Source organism: Leptonychotes weddellii, chromosome 5 (assembly GCF_054177405.1).
Source record: "Leptonychotes weddellii isolate Sample4059 chromosome 5, ASM5417740v2, whole genome shotgun sequence".
In the NCBI taxonomy this organism is placed as follows: Eukaryota; Metazoa; Chordata; class Mammalia; order Carnivora; family Phocidae; genus Leptonychotes; species Leptonychotes weddellii.
This window is the reverse complement of record NC_138373.1, coordinates 61,338,016-61,359,031: the sequence shown is the minus strand read 5'-3', so window position 1 is coordinate 61,359,031 and position 21,016 is coordinate 61,338,016. Positions and strand designations below refer to the sequence as shown.

The following is a 21,016-nucleotide window of genomic DNA, read 5'->3' as shown; positions in this document are numbered from 1 at the left end:
CTTGTCAACCTAATACAATCTGAATGGAACTCTTCTTTGCTTCTCTTTTTTTATGTTATTCTTTATCTTGGCATTATTTGATCTGTAGTTAAACACACACACAACAAAAAATATGCTTCACATAAACAAAATCTGCATGCTAATTTAACTTAATTATTTCTTTTTTTTTTTTTAAAGATTTTATTTATTTATTTGAGACAGAGAGAATGAGAGAGAGAGAGAGCACAGGAGAGGGGGGAGGGTCAGAGGGAGAAGCAGACTCCCTGCCGAGCAGGGAGCCCGATGCGGGACTCGATCCCGGTACTCCAGGATCATGACCCGAGCCGAAGGCAGTCGCTTAACCAACTGAGCCATCCAGGCGCCCCTTAACTTAATTATTTCTTAAATCTGGCCCTGCTGCTCCATTCCTGCTGTCCTTGTCCCATTGCAGCTCTCCTCATCTTCTGTCTGTACTTTTGTACCAGCCTAACTGATCTCTGCCTTTGGTTATGTCCCTCTAAAATCTGTAATATTTCTAAATTTTAAATCAGAATGTACTTCCTGCCTTAAAGTCTTCAACCTCCTTGTTCTGTAATTTACTGTTTCTTAGATCTTTCTCTTGCTACTCCTTTTACCTACTTTAGGAGTCACAACATTCCTTGACTGTACCATGCTGTTTTTCCAAATTTTTGTTCATATTGCCTCTGTATCTCCACCTTTTACCTGACTGACTCTTATTTATTCATTTCTCGGACTCAGTCACTTGTTTCCAGGTCTTTTTCCTTTTTGCTCTCATAGCATGTCCCATACATAGCTCTGAGTCTTGTCTATTACACATTTAAATGATCTTTTGTTTGACTTTTCTTTTGCTGTATTATGAAGTCTTAGAAGACAGTACATTTTAAAATTCATATTTATAATCTTAGTGTTTAGTTGAGTACTTGACTCCCAATTCATTTTTAAATAGTTTCTATCTTAAATGGTGACACAACTGTCCATCCTTTCCCCATACTAGAAATGTGGATGTTTTCCTAATTTCTTCTCTTTTTATCACATGTAACCAGTTCCTACTCCTTGAATTTTGCTTTTACTTGGGCATTATGTGTTTGCATTCTTTTGTTCACATGTTCATTCATTTAACAAATTTCATTAAGTGCTGCTGTTTGCTAGGCAGTGTACTAACTATACCGCTTGCTGGACATTGCATTGAATTTGTAGAATTTATACATTAATTTTTGCAGAAGTAATATGATTATGAAGTTCAGTTTTTTATTTAGGAACAAAGGTTTATCTATTCAAGTATGATTTTAGGCACCTGAGGGAGATTTTATAAGTGTTCCCCATTTGGTTTTGTACATTTCTTTTAAAGCTTATTTGTATTATTTTCCTATTGTGAATGAGGTTTTTCTGTTGTTACATTTTCCTGTTTGCCCTTGCTCATGTATGGAAAATTGATTAGATGATCTTTTATCAGGCCAACTTACTAAATTTCTTAGTTTTTATGGATTTGAGTTTCCAGATATTTGTTATGTCATTGACAAATATCAGGGTATCTTTTTTCCTCTAAGGTATTTGAGTTTAACTCATTTTTCATATCTTTTTTTTTTTTAAAGATTTTATTTATTTATTTGAGAGATAGAGAGCACATGAGAGGGGGGAGGGTCAGAGGGAGAAGCAGACTCCCTGCAGAGCAGGGAGCCGGATGCCGGACTCGATCCTGGAACTCCAGGATCATGACCTGAGCCGAAGGCAGTCGCTTAACCAACTGAGCCACCCAGGCGCCCTCAATTTTCATATCTTAGTAGTACATTGCTTAGAACCTCCAGTACAGTGTTGAATAAAAGCAGTGATACTTGGCATCCTAGTTTTATTCTTCTAATGAAAATGCTTCTTATCAGTGTCTTGCTAACTGTGATGTTTATTTTTAAATAATAATTTCTAAAAGTCAGGGGCGCCTGGGTGGCTCAGTTGGTTGAGCGACTGCCTTCGGCTCAGGTCATGATCCCGGAGCCCTGGGATCGAGCCCCACATCGGGCTCCCGGCTCGGCGGGGAGCCTGCTTCTCCCTCTGACCCTCTCCCCTCTCATGCTGTTTCTCTCTCGCTCGCTCTGTAATAAATAAATAAAATCTAAAAAAAAAATAATAATAATAATTTCTAAAAGTCAAATTAGGGGCGCCTGGGTGGCTCAATTGGTTAAGTGTCTGCCTTCAGCTCAGATGGTGATCCTGGGATCCAGTCCCGCATGGGGGCTCCCTGCTCAGCGGGGAGTCTGCTTCTCCCTCTCCCTCTGCCCCTCCCCCTCTGCTCGTGCTCGAGCGCGCGCATGCGCGCTCTCTCAAATTAAAATCTTAAAAAAAAAAAAAAGTCTAGGAGTTTTATCCTGAATCCACATTGAATTTTATCAAATGCATTGTTGGTATCTGTGGAGATGATTATGTGAATCTGTTAATGTAAAGAATTATAGTAAAAGAGTTCCTAAAGACAGACTTTATTAATATTTCTACTTCTTTCTTGATTTACTTAATGCAGTGCTGGATTTGATTGCTAATGTTTTACTTTGTATATTTTCATTTATATTTGTAAGTGAGGTTGGTTTATAATTTTCTTTCATTTAATTCTTTGGTTTTGTTTTAGAATTACGCTAGTCTCATAAACCGTGTTGAAGCATTTCAATTTTTTAAATTAGAAAACCTGTTTGAATTTGAACTGTTTAAATAATAGGAATTGGTTGTTTCTTAAGGATTTAATATTATTTTCCATAAATAGCTTTTAGAAAATGGCTGTTTCTTGGCATCTTTATTTCTCCAAGTCTAGTAAAGTATCAGGAGCAAAATAAGAACTTCTTTTAACACTTGTTGAATAAATATTCTCTAGGTAAGGTTCTGAGAAATGATTTGCTATATAGAATTGTTTGTTATATTAACAGACTTCATTGTAGTCAGAGAAACATTGTTACCTTGGCTAATTCACCAGGATAAGGAATTAGTCTGGAAGAGAAATACTACATGGAAATCTGTCTTAGATAGATTTTCTTCATAGAAAGATGCTGTTTGGTGGTAGTCTAAATTCAAAGCTAACATTTCAAGGAAAACAGTCTAATTTGTATCATTGAATACAGTAGTTGGGTAATTACCATGTGTAAAAAGACCGAATGTAATCATTTTACATATGTATTCATGTTTGGGGTTATTTTTACTGTGTTCTCTTATAAATCTTATTCTGTGGTTTAGACTCATTATGATTATTTTACAGGCAAATAATATTTTAGGAGTTAAAGTACTTTAATTTTAATAAAACTGATTCAAATAAAACTGATTCAGTGTATCCATCCACATTTCCCTTTTTAAATTCTGTATTTTTAAGCATTCATAAAACTCTTGGGTACATTATAGAAGTAATTAAACATCTGAATATAACTCTAGGATTTATATAGTAAAGCAATAGTTCTCAGCCAGGGTCAGTTATGTCCCCAGAGGACATTTGGCGATGTCTGGAGACTTTTTAGTTGGCATAATGGAAATGCCTCTATCATCTAGTGGGTAGAGGCCAGAGATGCTAGTAAACATTCTAAAACACACAAGATAGCCCCCCACAGTAAAGAATTATCTGACCCAAAATGTTATTGGTGCCAAGGTTGAGAAACTCTGTCATAGAAGGAAAGATATGTACACAAATACGAATGCACAGTGTAAAAGGGTGTTCTCAGACGTGTGCTTTTTTCTTCAGCTACTAGAATTCTAACTTAATACAGTTTACAATGTCCTTATGCAAAGTGTATGAAGAATATTCTGCTCTTGACTGACATCTAGTGAGACATTTAAAAGTAAAAAGTAAAGCTGTAGATTGAGATTAAGCATTTTAATCAGTTACTGCTGATTCTTATTATTCCACTGTTAGGAAGTTCACAAATCAGGAACCTAGGAAGAGATTAAATGATTTATTGCTACTGAGAAATTTAGCTGAGAAAGAATAGAATGTAGTAAATTCTTAGCTGAAGTATTTTATCTCCTTTATCTTTCATTTATATATTGCTGATTTAATGTTTAAGTTTAGAACATAAAATCTTTTTTGATAGTTTTCTGAATAAATGTTTAATTACTCATATGTAAGACTTTTTGTATTTTAAAAAATTGCCTAAAATCATAGACTTTTAGAGACAAAGGAGACCTGTGTGGTTTAATCTGATTCCCTCATTTACAGAGATTTAAAAATTCAATTTCAGGGAGGATGAGGTGATCTAATCCAATGTCATACAACTTGTTAGTGCCAGATCTTGAACTGGAACCCACAGTTCCTGACTTCTAGTGGACTATTCTTTCATGGTGAGGGGAAGTTATTAAGTACACTTAAAATCATGAATTTTAATACTGTGAAATTGTTTTTTCTTTAGAGAGAATATGTACACCTGTATGTATGTTTTAAAATAAGTTTATGTATTTTCTATGTCTCATGTTTCATTTAATTTTTATTTGTAAATGCCAGTTTAAGCCTGAATATTTCACATTTTTCACAGGCAACAACACCTCCAAATCAAGGACGTCCAGATTCTCCTGTCTACGCTAATCTACAAGAACTGAAAATATCCCAGTCTGCTCTTCCCCCACTTCCTGGGAGCCCAGCAATTCAGATTAATGGAGAATGGGAAACTCATAAAGATAGTTCAGGGCGTTGTTACTACTATAACAGAGGAACCCAGGAAAGAACCTGGAAACCACCTCGTTGGACTCGGGATACAGGCATAAGCAAAGGAGATTTCCAGAGTCCAGGAGACCAAGAGGTATGAATAATTAAGGACTCAACCAGTGACTTAGCAAACTTTCTCTCTTTTCATTATTCAAGGCCAAAGAAGTGAATAGTTTATTTCTTGGTATTGAAATGGTAGAACACTTGAAATCTCTAAGCTACTAAATGTTCTTTCCCAGTTTCGTTATATTAATGCTAGTTATTTTCTAATGTCTAACTAGTAGACAGTAGCTAACCTTATAATGTGTTTACTAGTTCCTGAATTAACTCATTTAAAATTGCTTAGTGCCAGTGGCTTCCCTCACATTCTAGAAGATACTAATGCAGTTACTGTTATTGCCGAATCAAGGACATTTTTTAGAAAAAGGAAAGAAAATATATGATATAATTTAGCCACATAAATAAAAACAAAGTTATGAACTGGTTAAAACAGACACTTTTCTGTATTGGTTTGGTTTGGCTACAGAGATGCTTTTCAGTGTTTGTCCTTCAGAGGTACAAGATCACTTTTTATTTATATGTAAGGAAAATAAGTATAATGTAATTCCTTTGCTATAAATGAGCTATCTTGTAAAGTATGACTGTTTACTCTAAAATCATTATTTTCTCTATCAAGTGTTCATACTACTTGCCCCCCACCTTTGTTTCACCTTTCCCTGCACCTCTTGGAGGGTGGTGCAGTGAACTTGGCCAGCTATATTTTGAGAAACAGTCATGTCAGAGGTCTGGAGAGATTCCTTGGGACTCTTCAGACATACAGGAGAGACTTGGGTAGGATTGATAGAATGGAGTTAAATCCTGCTGTTTGATAGACGGAGGCCCCTACACCTGCATGGGGCACTCTGCTCTTACAGAAAGCATGTATAATAAAAACAGAACTCCAGTTAGGTAGGAGCTGGAAAAATCAGGTAACACATCTTGTATTTAGTGGAATCTAAAAGCTTTTTGTAGTTAATGACTCCTCTTCTTGTCCTATTTTTCAGTTGGTTATTGATAGCTTTGGTTTGGTGGTAACTTGTACTTTCAGTGTTCAAGAATGAGATCGGCAGTAGTGAGAGAAATTTGTTCATGTGTTACTATAATAAGAAAAGTGTTGGGAAAATATTTGAATTGTAGATCTAGAAAGATTTCAAATTACATTGTTCTGTATATGAATAATAAAGTAAAATCTAATAATTTGGAAGAATTAGGGAAAGAGTTCAATTATAGAATAAGGAAATTTAAAGTACACACAGCAACTTTAAACATGCTTTTTAGCTTTCCATATTAATAAATAGATGAGAGTGATTTGTATATCACAATCTCTGCTTACACTACTCATCTCCAGAGCACATTTTCTAATAATTTCTTGAGAAAGGTTGCATATAGGAGGTAATATTGAGACTTCGTATGTGAAAATGTTCATATTCTGCTCTTATATTTAATTGATAGCTTGCCTGACTATAGAATTCTAGGTTGGAAATAATTTTTTCCTCACAGTTGGAGGGCATTTTGAACTTCAGGTGTATGGCGATATGGATCAGCTGCTTGCCAGGAGTCTCTAGTGTCAGAACCATTAGGTCTTTCTTTTAGACTATTCCGTCTTCACAGAAGTCTTAAAATCTGCCAGGAAAGTAAGGGCTGCCAGGGTCTTGGTAGTCAGCATTTAGTTTTGCATATAGTCCCTCAGTCTCCCCTCTTTCTGGTTGGTACCCATGACCCAGTTGTGCCTCTTGTCTTCCAAATCAGAATCTTACTGTTTTTCCCTCATAAGAGGTAATTAATTCCTGTACTTTTACTGGGAAGAGGGGAGGGTGCACACCTAGCAAGCAGGCCTGAAGGAAAGGGATTCTGGCAATTTTAGTCCTCATTGCAATACCCCTGCCTTCACCCTTAGTTCCAGGAGGACTTAATACTGTCAGTTCCTGAGCCATTTGAAGATTCTGCTCTGTAAAGTGGTTGGATTTCACTTCCCTCACCAACTCCACTGCCTACCTCCACCATTTTAGAATCTGCTTTCTTTGTAGATAAGTTAGTCTTTTGTTCATCTGCCTCTCAGCTTCCAGAGTTTTGTGACTGCTCTCTTCTTGCGTTCTCCCTGTTCTTGGCAGTTTAAGTCTTTTAAAACATATTTCAGTACTTTTAGTGGGGCTTGAGAGGGGGGAATGAGTGGTCACTTTTCCATCTAATTAGAGCTTATTATTTTAGTGGTTACCCTAGAACAATGGTTCTCAACTGGGGACAGTTTTGCCTCCTGGGGGACATTAGACAATGTCTGGGGACACTTTTTTGTTGTTACAGCTCTGGGAGGGCTCCTGGCATCTTGTGGGTAGAAAGCCAGAGATGCTATTAAACATCCTTGATACACGAGATAGCTCCCACAACAAAGAATCATCTGGCCCTGAATGTCAGTAGTGCTGCTGGGGCGGGCCCTGCCTTAGAAATGCTAACATGCATACTTCCCAAAGTCTAAAGTTAGTCAGTATCCTCTTGCTCTTTAAGGCCATGTGAGAACTGTATGTGCTGTTTGCTGTTGGCTTTTATTTCTGTTTTTAGCCCCCTTATTGTTGTACATGTTGATTCTTAAATTCATCCTCCTATTTAGCACTTTTTCCCCCGTCACACTCCTTTATGCAAATGAGATTATCTTGGATAACGTTTGTCTTGGATAACTTCTGTCTTAAGCACGTACTTTTAAATTTTCTTAGCGAGGATTTGCTAGTGATAGAATCTTAGTTTAAAATTTACTGAGGATGTTAGTGATAGAATCGTAGTTTTTTCTGGAAATTTATTTTTCCTCATTTTTTAAGAATATCTTTACTTGATATACAGTCCTCTGTTTAAGGATTTTTAAAAATTTATTTATTTGACAAAGAGAGAACACAAACAGGAGAGGGAGAAGCAGATTTCCCGCTGAGCAAGGAGCCCAACCCAGGACCCTGGGATCATGACCTGAGCTGAAGGCAGACACTTAACTGACTGAGCCACCCAGGCGCCCCTTTTGTTGGGATTCTTGAACTTGAGGAGTCCTGTCCTTGATTAGTTCTGGAAAATTCCTGGTTTTCTATAAATAGCCTCTGTCCCACTTTCTCTTTCCTCTCATTCTGGAACTTTGATTAGATGAATATTTAATCTGCTTACATTGGTCATGTCTTTTGATTTCCCTTTATTTGTGAATTTTATCTCTGTGTCTTTTTGTGCTTCATTCTCAGTAGTTTTTGATGTAGTTCCTGTTCACTATTTTTCATCTTCATTATTAAACCAATCTGTAAATTTTAAAAACATGTTAGCTTTTATTTATTTGGGAGAGCTTCTCCATCTTATTACTTTGAAAAGTCTTAAACCTAAAAAAATAGTATAATGAACATTCACATACTAGATAACCTTTATCTAGATTTACCTGTTTTAACATTTTGCCACATTTGCTTTTTCTCTTCCTCCTTCTACCTGCTAGTAATTTTTTTTCTGAACCATTTGGATTAAGACAACATAATATTTTATTCTCTAAGTATAAGGACATTTTCCAGCAAAACTGTTGTCGTTGTTTTTGGTGAAAGATTATCATACCCAAGAAGTTTAATATTGGTATGTTACTTAATACACAGTTAATATTCAGTGTTTCTCACTTGTCAGGTAATATCCTTTATAGATTTTTTTTTCCTGCAATGAAAGATCCAGTGAAGGATCATGTATTTCATTTATTTGTCATATCTTTCTTTAGTCTTATTTTATATTTTATTTTTTATAATTCTGGTACATAAGGTCTTTAAAAGTTGGATTATGCTGCTTTTCTGCTGACTCTTACTCATGGTGTTTTGTTTCACATCTTGTCCACATATGTGTGTTTTACTTATTTATTTTTTAAAATATTTTATTTATTTGTCTGAGAGCACAAGCAGGGGGAGCGGCAGGCAGAGGGAGAAGCAGGCTCCCCACTGAGCAGGGAGCCCGATGTGGGACTTGATCCCAGGACCCTGGGATCATGACCCGAGTGAAAGGCAGATGCTTTACCAACTAGCCACCCAGGCGTCCCTGTATGTGTGTTTTAATATTAGACTATGTATAGTGCTTAGAGATTTTTACATATAGAAGTCTTTAATGCTGGGGTTGAAAGATTGTTCTGTCAGAGAGGATTTGCTTTTGTTTCTGCCAGGAAGCTAGTATCCTGTGAACATTTGAAACTGAATTTTCAGCTTTAGTTTTTATAGGCCATCTAGGTAGTAGTAATTTGGATTGCATGAAGCCTGGTTTATGGTTGGAGATTCTCCCATTTCCCCCCATTTATCTGGGGAGATTCCTGTTATTTCCCTTGTGAGGAATAAGGGACAAGACTTATTTCTGGCTCACTGATAATCTGAGGGCATAGTTCTTTGGGGTTCCAGTTCTTTATTGTCAGGGGGGAATCCTGTTAACACTCCCTACTTTTGGTAGTCTCGATTCCTGTTCCCCAATACTTCATGGCCTTGAAAACTAATGTTCTAGTTTGGGGTTTGGCAAATGCCTTCAAAGAGAAAGCTGGTCTTTATATTCTATTTAGATTATATTGATCTCTGAGTATTTCTTAACCTCTTGCTTCTGGATGATTCTTGAAAAATTTATGTAATATTTTAAATTGTTTTAATCCAGGTAATCAGTATCCCTGTGTCATTCTCCTGTAAATGGAACATCTCTGTAGCCCCCTCTATAAGGCTATATTTGCCGCAAAATATATACCCCAAAGTTACTGAGCCAAGTACCCTGCTGAATGGAGTTATGAGTATAGCACAGTTAACATTTAGAGAATGCTTACCAAAAATAATTTTATTTAATTGGCACTAAATAGCTCTTTTCTAGCAGTAAATATCAAGATTTTAAAGGTACTCCTGGTTTTATAAAGAAATAAAACATGTTGAGGTACCGGAGGTTTCTTTTCATGCAAGAAAGAAACATCTTACTGCACAAAAATTGGGAAATTATGGGAGCATTTCGTCGGCTAGAAAGTCATGTTTATTAAAAAATTGATTTAATGACTTTGTTTCCTAAATTAGTTTTACTATAATTCAGGTGTAATTGACATACAACATTGTTAGTTTCAGGTGTACAACCCTAGTGATTCTATATTTGTGTATATTGCGAAATGATCACCACAATAAGTCTAGTTAACATCCATCACCACTTACAGAATTTTTTTGTCTTGTGAGAAGTTTTAAGATCCACTGTCTTAGCAACTTTCACATATGCAATACAGTATTATTAACTGTGTTTTCCATGTAGTACATTACATCCCCATGACTTATTTATTGTATAACTGGAAATTTGTGCCTTTTGGCCCCCTTCACCCATTTAACCTGCCTCCTCCCCCACCTCTGGCAACCACCAGTCTGTTCTCTGTATCTGTGAGTTTGTTCTGTTTTGTTTTGAGGACTCCACATAAGTGGGATCATACGATATTTGTCTTTCTCTATCTGACTTATTTCACTTAGCATAATGGGCTTAAGGTCCATCTCTGTTGCAGATGGTAAAATTACATTCTTTTTTTTTTATGGCTGAATAATCCATTGTATAGATTTCTCTGTTTCTAAAAGATTTTATTGTACTTTGCTTACATGAACGTATATTTTAAGTGGTCTCAATTTAAAAATAAGTCCTGATTTTAGGGCTTTTTTTTGCTTTTTTTGTTTTTAAAGATTTTATTTATTTATCTGACAGAGAGAGACAGGTGAGAGGGAACACAAGTATGGGGAGTGGGAGAGGGAGAAGCAGGCTTCCCGCCGAGCAGGGAGCCCGATGCAGGGCTGGATCCCAGGACCCTGGGATCATGACCGGAGCCGAAGGCAGCCGCTTAACTGACTGAGCCACCCAGGCACCGCAAGTCCTGATTTTTGAAATAGGTTTTCCTTTTTTTTTTTTTTTTTTAAAGATTTTATTTATTTGCGAGAGAGAGAATGAGAGACAGAGAGCATGAGAGGAAGGAGGGTCAGAGGGAGAAGCAGACTCCCTGCTGAGCAGGGAGCCTGATGTGGGACTCGATCCCGGGACTCCAGGATCATGACCTGAGCTGAAGGCAGTCGCTTAACCAACTGAGCCACCCAGGCGCCCTAGGTTTTCCATTTTTAACATTACTGTTACAAAACGTATATAGCTCACTTTATGCAGGGCTTCTGTAAAGTTGTGTATGTCAGTTTTTGTGAACATGTTACTATTAGTATGTTTATGTCTTTAAGTTACTTCTACAACATTGAGAATCTACCTAAAAATGACCCTAGAGGGGTCATTTACAAGAGAGCTAATCTCCATAAATATTTGTGAATGAATGAAGTTTAATTGCAGTAAGCAAGTTGCTACTCACATTATGGTGCCCTCTTGTTTGAAAAAGCAGAAATTAAGTTTTGTCAATCTTAATTGCTTGTCTTGTATGTCTGAATTTTATCATGCTTTTATTTTATTTTATTTTTTAAAGATTTTATTTATTTGACAGAGAGAGATAGCGAGAGCAGGAACACAAGCAGGGGGAGTGGGAGAGGGAGAAGCAGGCTTCCTGCCAAGCAGGGAGCCCGATGTGGGACTTGATCTCGGGACCCCAGGATCATGACTTGAGCCGAAGGCAGACGCTTAACGACTGAGCCACCCAGGCGCCCTTTATCATGCTTCTAAAAGTAAAGCATACCTAAGTTATTTCCATACTGAATTTTTTCACTGCTCTATCATGTTTGAATTTTTTCAATATTATTTTTCTTGTTTTGAAGTTTAGTTTTCAACTATCTTTAATGAACATTTGATTGAGGAAATAAATTAGACAAGTAAAATCAATAAATTAGAACATAAAATACAGTATTACAAGACTAGTGTCTCCCCCCTCCCAGTTCCATACATTAGAAAAAACATAATTCAAGATATATTTATATCTTGAGCACTTTTGTTTGCCAGGCATGAGAATTTTCAAGAAACTCAGTCTGATGAAGTACCCTCATCCCCTATTTTGCTTACACGTGGATGTGTATACCCATACACACTCCTGTCGGGGTTTTATTATTATTATTTTTATATACTTATTTGACAGAGAGAGATACAGCCGAGAGAGGGAACACAAGCAGGGGAAGTTGGAGAGGGAGAAGCAGGCTTCCCGTGGAGCAGGGAGCCCGATGTGGGGCTCGATCCCAGGACCTTGGGATCATGACCTGAGCCAAAGGCAGACGCTTAACGACTGAACCACCCAGGCGCCCCTTCTCCTGTCGGTTTTTAACCTGATTTCAGTTTAAAAGCAGAATTAAATAATAGAAGGTAGCATTTTATCTCTCAGTCTGAAAACATTGTTTTCAGTTTTATTATGGTGAATTTTTCCAGGGTTACATCGTTATGATAAAATAACTATTATTAATTTAACCTTACCACTTACAGTGTACTATTTGAAAGACTAACAATTTGTTTTGAAAATTAAATTTTCAGATATAGTCAAGATATCTTAGTGTTTATGGCTAATTACAGTTTATTGCTTAGATTTTCAACTGCTGCATATATATATATATATATATATATATATATTCAAAGAAGAAAAATCCTTATGTTTCTGACTATTTATAGCTTTCATCAGAAGAAAACTACCACAACATTTGTTACAGCCAGTCAGATAGTCAGTGTGGTTCTCCTCCAAGGGGTTGGTCAGAAGAGTTGGATGAACGTGGGCATACCTTATATACCAGTGACTATACTAATGAAAAGGTACATTCTTTTTTTCTCATCTAGTTTTTTTGGTCAGAATCCTTTCATGAAATAGTTGTGTACTGAAGTTCTAGTAGTATTTTAAAAACGCATGAAAATATTCTTTATTGTAATTCTGAAATCATGCCAATTGACAACATGAAAACTCATTATGTAACTACTGATTCATGGTTATAAATTGCTTATAATTACACTGATTTTTGTGGTGTCAAAACTGTTTAAGACACACCTTTTTAAGAGTAGACCTACTGAGTGTCATTCTGTTTAGACTTCTTCAGTAAGCATATTTCTTTATATTTTTCTTGAGGAATGGTTTTTTAGGAATAGTGTTCTCAGCATGTGTCACTATGATACACCACCTCACTTTCTATACTCCTTTTTCTTTTATAACCAAGTTATGTAAAACAAAAACCATGAATCTAGTACTTTATGATGAACTAGTTTGGGATGCATATTGAAATTTTATGTATTAACATCTGGTATCATCAGAGAAGATAACTGGTTGGTTGTGCTTGCTTTAATTACTTCACACTAGAACATAAGGACACATTAGTTTTCATGTATTTCACATTTAAGATCATGTGTTAAATTAGCAGTACTTAGTCTTTTGCCCCTCATAGTCCCTGTATCATATCGTATGAAGTTTTATTATTAGTGTTATTTAAATGATACTGAGTGAGAAATGTGTTGGCTGCAGGAGGTAATTCCTAAGGGTTTGCACGAAGTTTGGCTTGAATTGTTCAGTAGTTTTGTATTTGAAGATTTAAAAAAAATTCTCTTTTGTTCATTTCTCAACCCTGTTTTCAGAGTGAGTGTGGCACTGTGTCCAGTGTATATGTATATCTGTGTGTCTTTATGTTATATTTTCTTATGTTAAGTGGTGCTTGACATTGGAACTAGCTTGACACTGGAAGAAAGAGGAAATAAATTCACATTTAATATTGAGTTTACTTACTCTTACCAAACTTAAAATACAAATCTATTAGTGTAAGTTTGTAAATTTTTTTTACGGTGTTCTTGAGGAAGTAGAATAAAATTCACAAGAAAAATGTCTAATATCTCTGGTTGTATAAGCTTAAATCACTTTTACTTAAATTTAAAAAATAACACTTTTTTTGGTTTTTGTGTTTGTTGTTTTACATCTGTTTTGTTTTTGTAGTGGCTCAAGCATGTTGATGATCAAGGTAGACAATATTACTACAGTGCAGATGGATCTCGTTCGGAATGGGAATTGCCGAAGGTAATAAACCTTAACATTGAATTTCTATTTTAAAACAGTAGATAAAATAATATCTGAAAATGGTCTCAGTAGATTTACTGTAAAATTTTTATTCAGCTTTTAAAAAGCGAAACTTTTTTTTTGGAATTCATTGAGAATCCTTTGGCTACATTTTTCTAAGATATGTATGATCTTTGCTATGTAATACCGATAATTCCTATTCAAAAATTCTTTTGGTTTAACTTGAAATCAGTTGTTCATCATTCCTAGAAATAAGAATTTCCTAGGGCGCCTGGGTGGCTCAGTTGGTTGAGCGACTGCCTTCGGCTCAGGTCATGGTCCTGGAGTCCCGGGATCGAGTCCCGCATCGGGCTCCCTGCTCGGCAGGGAGCCTGCTTCTGCCTCTGACCCTCCCCCCTCTCATGTGCTCTCTCTCTCTCATTCTCTCTGTCTCAAATAAATAAATAAATAAATCTTTAAAAAAAAAAAAGAATTTCCTTCAGTGCCAATAAGGCCATCTTACATCTAGTCAACTTACATATATTGAATTTTCTACATGAGGTTAATCTTACATTTAATCTTTTTTTAAGAGAAAAAAGCAACTCAGTATTCCAGTTTATTCTCGTATGTAAATATGTGTTGTAATTGTGTCAGTCATTAGCAGCGTGTGCTGATGAGATTTTCTGGGGTTTCACTGGATACCTTTTTTCAGATAAGTACATCAGCGCTGAGTTTATCTTAAGGCAGTGGGCTTCAAAGTGGTCATGTGCTTGTCACTATTAGTATTGAGATAATTTTAAATGATATCTGAGCAAACATTTAAAATTTAATTGATATTAAATGTTGATGTTTTAGAAATGACAGTGTTAGCAGACATATCTATAGTGTTAGATAGACTTCAGTTTTTAAAGAAATTGTCTTTTTGCCAAAGTAGGTCAATTTAAAGAAAAGTACTATTAGTATAAAGATACATGGATATAGAAAAAATCACTAGATGTTACTAACTTGAAGGTTGGAAAACACTGTCTAGTAAAGTAGTAATAATTGTGGTTTCTTCCTATGTGAATGTTATCTGGCCTGTATTTCATGAAATTGTAAGGCTTGATATTAGTATAATAAGATATACAGCCAGTACTCGATTATTAAGAACACCTTTGTGACCTGTCTTGAGCTAGTAGCATAAGAACTCCATTATAAGTCTGAGAGCTTTTAAAATGCTAAGATACCAAGGAACGATGTAGGTTGCTATAATGCAAACTTGGCGCAGGGTTCAGGGGTCGGTGGTGAGGCTAAAGGAAATAATAATTCTTTTGATTAATTTAGCTATAAGTACAGCCCCAGAATTTTCTTGTGTTAAAAAGCCTTGTCAGATCTTCAAATAAGCTTTTGTATTTCCATATTTTACATGTATTTTAGCATGTATTTTCACAAGTACTTTCTCTTTTGCCCAACTCAGCAGAAAAAAATTTTTTTTAAATATTCTATTTATTTATTTGACAGAGAGATAGAGCACAAGTAGGCAGAGAGGCAGGCAGAAGGAGAAGGAGAAACAGGCTCCCCGCTGAGCAGGGAGCCCGATGTGGGACTCGATCCCAGGACTCTGGGATCATGACCTGAGCCGAAGGCAGACGCTTAACCAACTGAGCCACCCAGGCGCCCCAGAAAAAACTATTTTTAACCATTTTTTAATACTTTCAAAATGAGAAGTTGTATTAAAATTTACATATAAATAGGATTGTTTTTTGAAAATAATGCTGTTTGCAACATAACATTAGTGTTATTGATGATAACTTTTATATTTTAATTACAAAACTCACATGCAAAGAGTTATGAAGATATATCACATTGTGGGCTTTTTTTTTTTTTTTAAGGCTTAATTTTTTTAGAACAGTTATAGGTTTACAGTAAAAGTGAGAGGAAGGTACAGAGATTTCTCTTATATCCCTAGTTCCTCCTACACATGCACAACCTCCCCCGTTATCAACATCACTCACCAGAATGGTCTATTCTTTACTAAGGATGAACCTACCTTGACACGTCATAATCACCCAAAGTCCATAGTCTACCTTAGGGTTCATTCTTGGTGTTGTGTATTCTGTGGGTTTGGACAAAAGTATACAGACATGTCTTTCATTATAATATCATACAAAGTATTTTCACTGCCCTAAAAATCCTCTGTTCGCTACCTCTCCCAGCCCCTGCCAACCACTGATCTTTTTATTGTCTCCATGGTTTTGTCACATTGGTTTTGTTTTTTGTTTTTTTAAGATTTTATTTATTTATTTGATAGCATAAGCAGGGGGAGTGGCAGGCAGAGGGAAAGGGAGAAACAGGCTTCCCACTGAGCAGAGACCCCAATGCTGGGCACCATCCCAGGACCCTGGGATCATGACCTGAGCTGAAGGCAGATACTTAACTGACTGAGCCACCCAGGTGCCTGTCACATTGTTTTTATTTAAAATGAACCAGGGGCGCCTGGGTGGCTCAGTCATTAAGTGTCTGCCTTTGGCTCAGGTCATGATCCCAGAGTCCTGGGATCGAGCCCCGCATTGGGCTCCCTGCTCCTCGGGAAGCCTGCTTCTCCCTCTCCCACTCCCCCTGCTTGTGTTCCTTCTCTCGCTGTCTCTCTGTCAAATAAATAAATAAAATCTTAAAAAAAAAAAATTTAACCATAAAATAATACCAAGAATGAATAAAGACCCAAATAAAAATATATTAAGAGTGCCATAAATTGCTCCTCACATATTTCATGCTTGGAAGTTTTCTGTTATCACTCTTTAAAATTATGAAATATAATGCAGTAAAACATTCATGGATTATTTCCATTTTCATCATTAATTAGTACTTTTGGAATCTGATTCTGCAGATAAAACCATATTTACCTTTTAAACTTTGAAGTTGTACCAACCCCTCAAATTCCTATAGTGTTTTATAAACCAGAGAATAGCAGTTGAATGATACTCTAGCAACAGTTTGGGTTTTTTTGTTTGTGAGGTGTTGGTTTTGTTTTGTTTTGTTGTGGTTTTTTAGGGGGTCTTTTTGGTTGTTTGTTTTACAAAGAATTGGATATGAAATGGCCTAACTTTATTTTCCCAGTTTGTCTCAATAAAACTTTTTAATGGGAAATAATATTCCAAGTTTAATATGGCTATTATCAACCTTTAGGAGAAAAGATAAGATTAACAATATTTTTATTTGTAAATGAACTGGGAAGAAATTATAGAATACATCAGCTATTTTTCAAAACTGGTCCCATTTATAAATACAGTCCTATTTAGTGATTAAATTGGAAAGAAAAATCTTATGGATAGTGGGAGCCAAAATATGTAATACCTGTGTGCTGGGAAAGGAATATATATTTGGGGATATAACTATTCAATATTGAAAACTATGTGACATTGATTGGTTCTATTGGGCTTCTAAAATACGCGTTCAGATTTTGACTTAAAGATACCAGAAGATAAATCTGCTGAAGGTTTAGTTCACTGAAAATGATTTAGATTATAGAAGAACAATATTTTATTAATATAATAAATAATTTAAACATATGAAATTTTTGTTCCACTTGACAAATTCTAATTGTAGCTCCTATCAGTACCTCAACATTTGAGTTATAGAAGAATCTTTTGTTGTATTGCATCTTCCTTCATAGTAGTTTCTGACTGCGTGGAGTACTGAGATCAAACACAAGACTTCTTTTGAGTGATTTGTCCCAGGTCGGGGTCCACTGAAAGAAAAGGCTTCCTGGATGACCCTATATAAGGAGCAATTTGGAACCTATACTTAACTCATAGCTAAATATTTCTATTTGTTTTTGTATTAACTCCCCCCTAAAATAATCTTGAAAGCAGCTTGATGAAACAACACAGTATCTATAGGGTAATAATGATTTAAAGGGCAGTGGATGTCTTATCAGAAATCATGAAGCCGGAAGGAAGTGTATAACATTTTTCAGATGCTGAAAGAAAAAACTGTAAACCCATAATTGTACATCCAACAAAAATGCCCTTCAGGAATGAAAGTAAAATAAGGACATTTTCAAATGAAAGTAAACTAAGAGGTTTATTACCAGCATCATGTTCTCAGACAATTGCTGTAGGAAGTCCTTCACACAGAAGGGAAATGATAACTGAAGAAAACCTGAAACATCAGAAATGAAGAAAGTACAATGGAAAGGGTGAATATCTGAGGAGACTTGTCTTGAGTTTTAAAAATTATGGTTGACATTCAAAACAAAAATTGAAACATTTCTGAAGTACTCATTGTAGGTAGAGATGTTACTTACACCGTAAAGAGGGGAGAGTGAAGTGATGTAGTCGTTGGTAAGATTTCTGCATTTCATCTGAAATCATGAAAGGTTGATACTGTTAGACTGTGATAAATTAAGCATGTGAATTGTAATCCCTAGAACAAGCACTAAAAAACTAACAAAATATAGATTCAAGAAACTATAGATGAATTAAAATGTAATAGTAAAAACTTTTCAAGTAGCCCACAGGAAGGTGGGAAGGGAGAAACTCAAATGAATAACAGGATAGAAAGTAGAATGGCAGACTTGAATCCTAATGTATATAATTACATTAAATGTCTAAACACACCTGTTAAAAATTTTTCAGAAATGATAAAAAACCATGACCCACTATTTGCTTCTACAAGAAAATCATTTCAGATGTAGTGCTATATTACATCATGCTAAAGGTTATTTGTCAAATAATCTACAGTAAATTTCATACTTAATTGTGAAGTTACAGAAGCTTTCTCATTAGAATTAGGAACTAGATTTGAACTTTTTAAAATCACTGCTTCTATTCAACAATAAAGTAAAAATTGAGAAGAGATACAGTTGTTTTGATTATTAGAAAAATCAAGAGAATTTACAAACTCAAAGCTGTTGAGTTGCTGGATATAAAATCAACATAAAAACTACCCATCTCTTGGGGTGCGTGGGTGGCTCAGTCAGTTAAGTGTCTCCCTTCAGCTCAGGTCATGATCCCGAGGTCCTGGGATCAAGCCCTGTGTCAGGCTCACAGCTCAGCAGGGAGTCTGTGTCTCCCTCTGCCTCTCCCCTTGGCTTTGTGCTCTCTCTTTTTTTCTCTCTCTCTCTAGAGAATAAATAAATAAAATGTTAAAAAAAAAAAAAAAACTACCCATCTCTCTAGTAAATCAGGCTTGAGATGTGACAAATAAATTTCATTACCAGCAGTAGCAGTAGGAAGAGTTGTAACTAAGAATATGCCTATTAAAGGTTTGTAAGATCTTTTTTTTTTTAAAGATTTTATTTATTAGCAAGAGAGAGAGCTTGTGCGCAAGCATGAGTGGGGGGAGGGGCAGAAGGAGAGAGAAGCAGACTCCCCGCTGAGCAAGGAGCCTGATGTGGGGATTGATCCCAGGACACTGAGATTATGACCTGAACTGAAGGCAGACACTTAACCGACTGAGCCACCCAGGTGCTCTGGTTTGCAAGATCTTAAGAAAATTTCAGAGCTGAATTGAAGGACGTAAAACCTGAATAAATGGTGCAATACCATTATGATTTTGGATTGGGAGGCTCAGTGTTATAGCAGTGTCCACATTAATTTATAAGTTCACTGTATTTCCATTTACTTTCTCCCTCTCCACCTTTTTGGGAACTGATGCTAAATTTTATTTACAAACAAAGGTCTATGAAGAACCCAAAGTATTCCTGAAAATGGGTGGGGCATGTGAGGGATGGGCTGCTTGTTATGGTGATTAAGATGGGATAGTAAGAGCACACATATAGAGAAATAGACCAGTTTAGAAATAAACCAGAATAGAAAGCTTACATGTAACATCACAAATCAATGGATTAAGCATGGAGTCTGCAATAAATGTTGCTAAGATTATTGGTTATTCACGTGAAAAATGAAGTGTAGATCCCTTTTTTTAAAAGGTTTTATTTATTTGACAGAGACAGCTAGAGAGGGGAACACAAGCAGGGGGAGTGGGAGAGGGAGAAGCAGGCTCCCAGCTGAACAAGGAGCTGGATGTGGGGCTCGATCCCAGGACCTGAAGTTCATGACCTGAGCCGAAGGCAGACGCTTAATGACTGAGCCACCCAGGCGCCCCTGACGTGTAGATCTTGACCTCACTTCACACTTAATGATTAATTCCAGGTAGATCAGAGATGTAAATGTAATAAGCAAATTCTAAAGGCTACAGAAGGATATATAAAAAATATCTTTGACTTCAGAGTGGGAAGGATTTCTTAAAACTATAATAAGGAAAAACTATAAAAGGAAAGATTGACAGATGTGATTACATCAAATTAAAAATACTTTCTAATATAAAAAGTACCATACACAAAGGGAAAAAGCTGAGCTATAGACTAGGAGAAGGTATATTCAACTCATGTAGCTTACAAAAATGCTTTGAAGCCAAAATACATCAAGAACTTCCTGGTCCTTTCTTTTCTGTAAGAGTAAAAAAAAGCCCAGTTGAAATTGGGCAAAATACATGACTAAGCAATACCAGAAGAGGAAATACATGAAATAAATATGTGAAAAGGTGTCCAAATTTACAGGTAATCAGAAAATGTAAATTAAAACAAGCTAACATTTCACTTCTCACATTTTTTTAATGTGTATGTGTACTTAACCTTTATTTTATATACACCAATGCATATAAATTCAGTAGTACCAAATAAGGTTGTGCAAACCAATCTGTTCTGCTGGTAGAAGTGTAAATTAGTATTACTGCTTTAGACATGTCCATTTATAGCAAAACGGTTAGATTGTATCTACATACAATGTAATATATATAGCAGTGAAAATATAAGTTAGAACTGCGTACTCATCAGCATGGATATGTTTTGTAAAATAACATATTGAATGCAAAAAGCAAATTGAAGAATGATGCATATGGTAGGACTCCATTTATATAAATTTTAAAACTCTACAAGTATGTGTATTTATAGATAAATAAGTATATATTAAAGTGTGATGACAATGTTGACCACTGAGTTCTGTGGTGCTACTGGGGAAAAGAGGGAGAGGATTGGAATCTGGAAGATATATTCAGAGGGCATCTAATAGGTCTATATTTTCTTTCTTTTTTTTTTTAAGGTACCTAAAGCAATTGTTTTATATTAGATACGCTAAAACTCGATGGTGGGTTTTCATTATAGTCTTTATTCTTTTGTATATGTTTGAAATAATTCAAATAAAAATTCATATAAAATTCTTAAAAAATGGTATTTTTAAAGGAATTAGAAAAGTTTGGTTTTTTGGGGGGAAAAGTTTTAAACTTAGCCATCTTGTTAACTAGACTATATTTTATATCTGACATTTTATTTATACTTTGTTTTTGTGAACATACTGTTGCCTGGTAAAACCACCAGCACATTTATCATTGTGATTATTGCCCAGTTTAGTTTCACA

The 21,016-nt window shown here is 35.7% G+C and overlaps 1 protein-coding gene across 6 annotated transcripts in view; it reads left to right on the top strand.

Moving 5' to 3' along the window:
* ARHGAP12 (Rho GTPase activating protein 12) overlaps positions 1-21,016 on the top strand; it is a 117,911-nt gene that overhangs the window by 56,273 nt on the left and 40,622 nt on the right. For 5 of the 6 annotated variants that reach the window (XM_081820827.1, XM_031029003.2, XM_031029004.2 and 2 more), the window contains exons 5-7: positions 4,494-4,757; positions 12,263-12,400; positions 13,560-13,640. In XM_081820827.1, coding sequence (XP_081676953.1) covers positions 4,494-4,757; positions 12,263-12,400; positions 13,560-13,640 — 483 coding nt within the window. The remainder of the gene's footprint in view (positions 1-4,493; positions 4,758-12,262; positions 12,401-13,559; positions 13,641-21,016) is intronic. The other variant, XM_031029005.2, reaches the window with a different exon arrangement.